General features: G+C 59.6%; 1 protein-coding gene across 1 annotated transcript in view; it reads left to right on the top strand.

Moving 5' to 3' along the window:
- The first annotated feature begins 4,666 nt into the window (after window positions 1-4,666).
- The window catches only part of IGSF21 (immunoglobin superfamily member 21), a 222,373-nt gene continuing 219,629 nt past the window's right edge, over window positions 4,667-7,410 (top strand). Inside the window, exon 1 of the mRNA XM_037148002.2 lies at window positions 4,667-4,757. Coding sequence (XP_037003897.1) covers window positions 4,688-4,757 — 70 coding nt within the window. The 5' untranslated portion in view covers window positions 4,667-4,687. The remainder of the gene's footprint in view (window positions 4,758-7,410) is intronic.

Here is a 7,410-nt window from a genome sequence, read left to right as displayed (position 1 = left end):
CACTTTCAGTTGTGTTTAATTTAACCAAACAATAAAAGACTCCATCCTGTCTGAGAACTGGTCTGATGGATGTTTAATTCCCAGCACGGAGAGGCCGAGGGCAAGGTGGGAAGGAGCCGGAGGACCGCGTGACCGAGTGCGTGTACATGGGAGTGGGGGAAGAGGGGAGGAAGCGAGAATGAGCACACACGTGTGTATCTCCAGGGCAGGCCCAGGGTCCAGCAGTCCTTTACCTTTGCGCGTCTTTTCACTCCTCTGAGACTCAGTTTGCTGAGCTGTACATTGGGCATACATAAGGCTGCCACGGGGGACTCTTATGAAGATTAAATGTGACGAGAGAGGTGGACCACATGGAACTTATTAAAGTTTTTTAAAAATCTCATTTCTCGTCAAAATACTTGTTTCCAAGGTGAGAGTGCCTGTGTGTGTACACACACATGTCACATATGAGTGTGTGTATCTTGGCCTGGAAGAGCACTAAGAGCTCGGGTTCTGGCCTCTTCCTGGGTACAAGTCTGGTTCTGTTACTGTGTGGTACTGGGCAAGTTGCTGAGCCTCTCTGTGCCTCAGTCTTCTCATCTGTAAAATAAGAATAATGACAGTAGCAACCTCGTATGTTATTGTGAAGAGTCCTCGAGTGCCCATTACAGGAGAAGCACTTTCATAAATACTTACTACTTTTTTTTAATCCTCACCCAAGGACATGTTTTTTTCATTGCTTTTAGGGAGAGAGGAAGAGAGAGAGAAACATCAAAAGAGAAGCATCGATTGGTTGTCTCCCAGAGCACCTGGACCAGCAATGGTACGTGCCCAGACCAGAGATAAGACCTGCAACCTGGGTACGTGCCCTGACAGGGAATTGAACTCACAACCCTTTGGTTACCAGACTACACTCCAGCCAACTGAGCTACACCAGCCAGGGAATAAATGTTTACTGCTCTTAGCGTCCTTATCAAATTTCACAGGGGGTGTTTCTCCTGAACAAGAGAGCCTATCCTTCGGAATACCAGGCTGTGGAAGATAATCATATACTGTATCCCTCCCCTGTCCTGGAAACAAACAAGCTAGAGGTCACGGAGGGGCCCTTTGACCCCTGGGGGTGTTCCCTAGGGTCAGGAGAAGAGAAGTTTGTTTGGTGCTGTAGTGCCCTCTGTTGTGAGAGAGGCTAGCTCGGCACAGTGGACAGAGGGAGGCTTGGGCGTGACTGCCCCACCTTGGCCGCCCCAGCCAAGGGGCTTGGGCGTGACTGCCCCACCTCCCCACCTCCGGGGAGGTCCAGGGCCCCTGCTGGGCCAGAGCACAAAGAAGGCATGCCCCGCCCTGGCTCAGGGACCTGAGTGCCAGGACTGCAGAGTGGAGACCACGTCGCTGGCGGCACATCCATCAGCAGACAGGAGCCAAGGGACTTAAGCAAATTAAAAGCCTGTGGCTGCCCTGGGTGACTTTTCTTTGGGCTAAATCACCCTGTGCCCTCTGCTAACCTTGCCTCTCAGGGTTTCAAATACACCTTTTTCTGGGGCAAAAAAAAAAAAAAGACTCTGGAGCTGTGTTTTGTAAAACAGGAGCAGGATGAGTGGGCTCCCTCCAGACAAGGTGTGCGAAGGTGGCGGTATTACTGGGAACAGTTTCCACGCCGTGTAAACACGCACACTGCAGCTGTGCTTTTTTGGGAAACCACCTGGGCAGGATGTCCTCTCCACGAACACGCCATCCAGTGGGGCGATCATCCTCCGATGAGACTCCTGTCACAGGATGCTTGCTAACACCTGCCAAGCGGCAGCCTTGTACTAAGCACTGAGGAACACAGTGTCTATGAGCAGGTGCCCTGCCTTCAGCCACCCAGGCACCCATTCATCCATCCATCCAACAGTATTTATGAATGGCCTACTGTGTGCCAGGAGCTGGCTAGGAAGATCAGTGCTTGTAATACAGGGTGATATTGCAGGAGAGTGAGAACGGTGGGGGGTTCGCTGCGGTTTCCAACAGCACCAGCCCCTCTCCTGGTCCCATTTTGGGCCCCAGGAGGCAATCTTCCCTTGGCCATCAGGCCTCTTTTCCTCCTTGTGAGCCTCTTGCTTGATGCCATTTACTGGTGGCACAATGAAGGTGAATCTCTGGTCCCTTCCTGCTGCTGCCTGGGGATTTTATCCTCCAGCTGGTGTGGACCCACGGGTGGGTGGAGTCGGAGTCCCACCCGACCCCGGCCGGCTGTCCTCTCTCGCGGCCGGGCAGCAGTGAGTGCAGACAGGAAGCCTCACCTATTCAGGTTTCACCTGATGAACTCTTGCCCGTCTACCTGCCTGGATACACTCTGAGTCTGCAGCAGGAATGTCCACACTGTGACGCCTGGCCTCGGCCTGGGAACTCAGACCAACGTGCTAACACGAGGGGCCTCTCAGCTTGATGCTGCTCCCCAGTCAGGGAAGCCCTTCCACGGATAGTTTAGCAGGGGGGACAGGTTTGGGCTCTGTGGGCTTTTTCCTAGGCCAGAGCTGGGGTGAGGGAGGGGCAGGGGGGACTCAGTGAGGGACTGTGCCCCGTGGCATGGCTGGATCAGTCCAAAAAAAGGTGTCGGGGAGAGGTGACATCAAACTGACCCTCAGCAACTTGGAGGAGAAATGGGTGGGGGGTGGGTGAGAGGGAGCAAAGAACAGCCAGCCGAAAGGAAGAGAAAGGGCCCAAGGCTCCAGTATTCAAGCCATAACCAGCCCAATCAGCCTGGCAGCCAATTAGTCTGATTCAAAAAAAAAAAAATTCCCACATAGGGACAAACTGTAATCAAACACCTATTTATAAGGGTTTATTACGATCATTATTATTATTTTACTGAGATCATTCTAAAGCCTGTCAGGTGAATGTTTGCTTTCAGATCTTCATAAATGCAAATCGCTCCTTCTCTGGCTGGGGGCGGGGCGGGCGGGGCGGGGCCCGGGGGCGGGGCTGCAGCAGGGTTGCAGGGAAGCCTGTAGAGAGGTGTGGGGAGGGCGGATGGAGAAAGCAGCCCCTGCCACGGGCCCTTTCTGCACAGGGCCACCCCGCACACGACTCAGCAAACACTCAGTGCCCCTGGTGCTCCCTTCGCCCCTTCTAAGGGCTGCTGGAGACGGAGCTGGCGACGTGCCCACTGGCTACCAAGTAAATGGCGCCCAAGTCGTATGCGGCAACCTGACAGAACCAGGGAAGCTGGGGGTTCTCTGTGGAACGCTGTAGAAAGAACACTGGTCAAGAGCCCAGCCAGTGAGCTGCGTTTTGAACCCAGCCCTGCCCCTGGCTGCGCGGGCCTTTCTGTGCCTCACTCAGCTTGCCATCTCCTGGGTCCCAGCCAGGGATGACATTACATGCTGTGAACTTCCCCATTAAACCTTACCCCCGGGGTAGGGTATTCAAGTGCCAGGGTACCTCTCCTCTCCTAGGGGACCTCCAGGCCCACAGCCAGGCATGAAGTTCAATGGTGTGTGTGTGTATCCAAGTGCTAGGGTGCCTCTCCTCTCCTAGGAGACCTCCAGGCCCACAGCCAGGTGCGAAGTTCAATGGTGTGTGTGTGTGTGTGTGCCTGTCGGTGGAAGGATAATGCTGAGATACAAGTCCCAAAACCCACTCCTCAGGCAGGTTGTGGGGGTGGTATTGAGAGGAGGCAGGGTGTTGGGCTTCCCAGAAAGTGGAACCCTGGCCTCTGCCAGGAGGAAACAACCAGCTCCTTACCCACTTCCTGCTGGATGCAAGGATATGGCTATTCTTGGAAGAAAGGACAAAACATGCCCCATTTCTCTGGGATGCCGAGGGGGGGGGGCATCCCTAATTTGGGAAGTTTCAAAAACACCTATGCCCCTAATGTTCCCCACGAAGGGCATTAGTGGGTGGCCAGGCCAGTGCTCGGGGGGCCACACCCTGCCTGCTCTGCTCCACCGCGGTTGGCACCGCTCTCACGAAGGCTATCCCGGGGATGGGATGAGGTGGAGCGGGATCGGATGGAGCCCGGCCTCCGCAGGGCAGGGGAGCTCGGTCAGCTGGGAGGTGGTTATGAAGCTGAGGGCTGCGAACGGGTTGTGAGTGAGGGGGAAACCTGGGGGGGGGGGCAGAGGGGATGGGAGGCAGAGAGGAAGGGGGTGGGACCAGGAGCGGGGAGCTCTCCTTCTCCCTGCAATAAATCGGCTTATCGGACGAGAACCGAACAGCCCAGAAAGGATTAAAGAAAAGTCTGTATAATACAGCGGAGAGCGTGGAGAGCTGGGAGAGGGGAGGGCGGGGAGGGCGGGGGGCGGAGAGAGGGGGAGGGACGGAGGGAGGGCGCCGGGAGGGGGGCGCTCGCGCCTCCGGGAGAAGCGAGCGCGAGGCAGAGGGAGCGCGATTTGGCTCTAACTCCAGCGCCGCCGCGGATCCGACTCCCAGCCGTGGTGGGTGCCGTTCGCAGTTGAGGAGCGTGGAGCCAGCGGCTGCGAGCGCGCTCGGAGGACGCCCGGAGCTCGAGGGTCCCAGCGCCCCGCGGAGACCCAGGCGAGTCGAGTCCGGCGCCCCGGCGGCCGGGCCGCGGGGGCATGGGGGCGCCCCCGCGGCGCCCCGCGATGTCCGCCACCATCTCGGCCGGCGGCCGGAGGCAGGAGCGCGCCTGAGCCCATGGCGAGGGGACCTGCCGCCGCTACCTCCGCCACCGCCGCTGCCCCGCCATCGCCGCCAGCTCCCGGGCACCATGCGAGCCGCCCCGAGCCTCCGCGGCTGCGTCTGCCTGCTGCTCGCCGCGATCCTGGACCTGGCGCGCGGTGAGTGCGCGAGCGCGGGGCGGGAGCCCCGGCTGGGGATGCGCGCGGGGGCGGGCCGCTCGCGAGGGGCGCGGGGCCGCTCCTGAGAGGCTCGGGGTCGGAGCAGTGGTCTTGGCAGGGTGGGCGGGGGTGGGGGTGGGGTCCGTGGAACTGGTGGGCTCAGAGAGGGAGGGAGGACGTCTCTTCTGGAGAGAGCGCTCTGGGTCTGTGCCAGGGCGTGTGTGCGTGTGTCTTTGTCGCGTCTCCGTGGCAGGGTGTCCGGGAAGGAGCTGAGTGTGAGAGGGCGCGGGAGTGTGTTGAGAGATGTACGTGTGATGGTGTGCGAGTGAGCGAGTGCCGGGAGGGGTGTTCGAGTGTCTGTATCGGCTACACGGAAAATGTGTGTGTGTGAGCGAGTGTGTGAGGGTAAGAGCGGGTGTCAGCTTCTCCGTGAGGGTGTGAAGTGTGTGAGCTTGTGTGATTGTATGTGTGAGCGTGTTAACGGGTGGGTGAATATGTGAGGTGTGGCTCTTCACGCGTGTCCCAAATGTGCGGGTCTTTTGAGGGGTGTGTGGCAGTAGGTGAGTGTATTGGTGTGGGGGGAGAGCAGCGTGCGTGCACAGCAGGTGAGAGTGTGGCACTTGGGCAGGAGTAGGGAGGTGCGGGCTCGTGGGGACTGGGCGTGTGTGTGCGCGCGACGGAGCGTGCAGTTCTAGCGGGGGCCGCGGTATAGACGAGCTGGGGGGTTGCTGAGGAGCTGTGGGCGGTGGTGCGTGTGTGTCCCACGCGGACTTGGTCCCAGCTAGGCTGAAGGAGCTGGGAGGAAGATGAAGTCGAGAGGGGTCCCCAGAGCTACCGATCTGTGTCTCCGCGGCTCCAGGGTCCAGGGTTCAGGCAGCCGTGGTGCCTCCCCCCGGCGCCACCGGCTGGTGGACCTTAAATGCAGCGGTTGTCGAAACCTGGCGACCCCGGCACCTTGCAGTCAGGGAGCCCGAGTATTGGCTGCGAGCCCAGCGGGAGGGAAGCAGGACCAGAGAAGATTCTCGGGCCCTGAGACTAGGAGGACCCCATCCTTGATTCCCCCTGAGTCTGGTGTCAGACTGGGCGCCCAGAGCCAACCCATCTGGACTCACAGCCCGGTTCCGCCATGTAGGGGAAAGGGACGTGGGGTGCTCAAAAGTAGCCTTTGTGATCAGTAGGGTCTCAGCCTTTGGTCCAACTGGACGATGGAGGTGTGTGTGTGTGTGTGTGTGTGTGTGTGTGTGTGTGTGTGTTGGGGGACGCTGGTGTCAACTCTGTCCCCTGCCTTCTGCCTTGTTGTAAGGGGTGGCGCCTGACCAGGCTCTGAGAATGCCTGCCAGGAAGAGGTGTCCCCTAGAGTAACCCCGCTCCCTTCTACCCCGAGGTCCTTGGGAGAGTGCTGGGTCTGCCTGCGGATGGGAGAGCTGCAGAATTTGAACCTGAATAGTGGTCCCGCTGGCAGAGAGCGGGGAGAGGCTGGCGCAACCCAGATGGAGTGCAAGCCCTGTACTTTGTCCGCCTATCCTTGGAGCAAGAGACTTTTCAAAGTGGATCAAAATCTACCCCCAACTTTGGGGTGAGGGTTCCTCCCTCGGATGCCTCTAGGGAAAAGGTTTTATGGAAAGGCGGGGTCTCTCTTGTCTCGGTTCCAGTGATACCGGGAGGGCTCCGAGCTTTGTGGAAAGGCCCCGGAGACCTGGACATTGCAAGAAGTAGGGGTTCGTGTTGGGGGCCGGAGGTTTGCACCCCTTCCCTCTCCGGAATGCTCGGAGCAGGGAGACGCGGCAGGAGAGGGGGTGACGGCGAGTGGTGGAAAGGCTTTGGTGCGAAACCCGCTCCATGAGGACCGCACCCTGCGAGCCCTGCCCGAATGCTCGTCGGGCCGCCGAGCTGCGGAAAGCTGACCCGGCCTCCTGGAAGCCCCTGTCCGCCTCTGCAGGCTGCGGGAGGCGGGATAGGGGGGCGCAGACGCGGGGGGTCGGCGCCTGTAGACTGGGAAGCCGGCGTCGCCTCTGAGCTCTACTGCTCAGGGTGGAGGAAGAGCGCCGACTTGGATCCCGGGTCCGAAACTTTCCGAGCCTGGGGCTCCGGTTGGGGGGTGGCAGGCTGCCCGGGTGCCGTCTCTTCTCCGCAGAGGTGGGGGTCCTTCCTTCCCGCTTCCAAGTCTGTGCCCGCGAGGGGGCGGGGATACCAGAAGGGTCCGTGAGGGATGCAAAAGGCCAGCTTGCCGGAGGAGGGCGCTCTTCCTGGATGTGACCAAGAGCCTTGCACCTGGCAGTAGGCTCTGCCGGGCCACCTGCCAGGGGCTGCCTTGGAGGGCGGGGAGGGTAGAATCTAGAGCAAGCTTTCAGAAACTCGCCTCCCCAGCGTGGGGCAATGGCGGTCTCCGCTAGGGAGGGGCATGGCCAGTGCGCCCTGGCCTGTTCTGCCCTTTTGGGTCACAAAGCAAGGCGGCTCAACTTCGGAGAGGTGGGTCTTTGCGCTGGGAGGAGAACGGGTCCCTTGGACACAGGGCTGGCTGGGCAGGACGTTCCTACCCCCGGTTCCCCATTGCCAGGTATCTGACTCCAGAGGAGAAACCCAGATTTCTCAGGTCTACCAGATCACCCAGGATGCCAAAGTGGCATTTTCAACTGGGCATTTCTGGGAAGGA

Source organism: Artibeus jamaicensis, unplaced genomic scaffold (assembly GCF_021234435.1).
Source record: "Artibeus jamaicensis isolate MK-2021 breed Jamaican fruit bat unplaced genomic scaffold, CSHL_Jam_final scaffold_847, whole genome shotgun sequence".
Classification (NCBI taxonomy): Eukaryota; Metazoa; Chordata; class Mammalia; order Chiroptera; family Phyllostomidae; genus Artibeus; species Artibeus jamaicensis.
The sequence above is the reverse complement of the archived record's forward strand: the minus strand, read 5'-3'. Positions and strand labels throughout refer to the sequence as shown.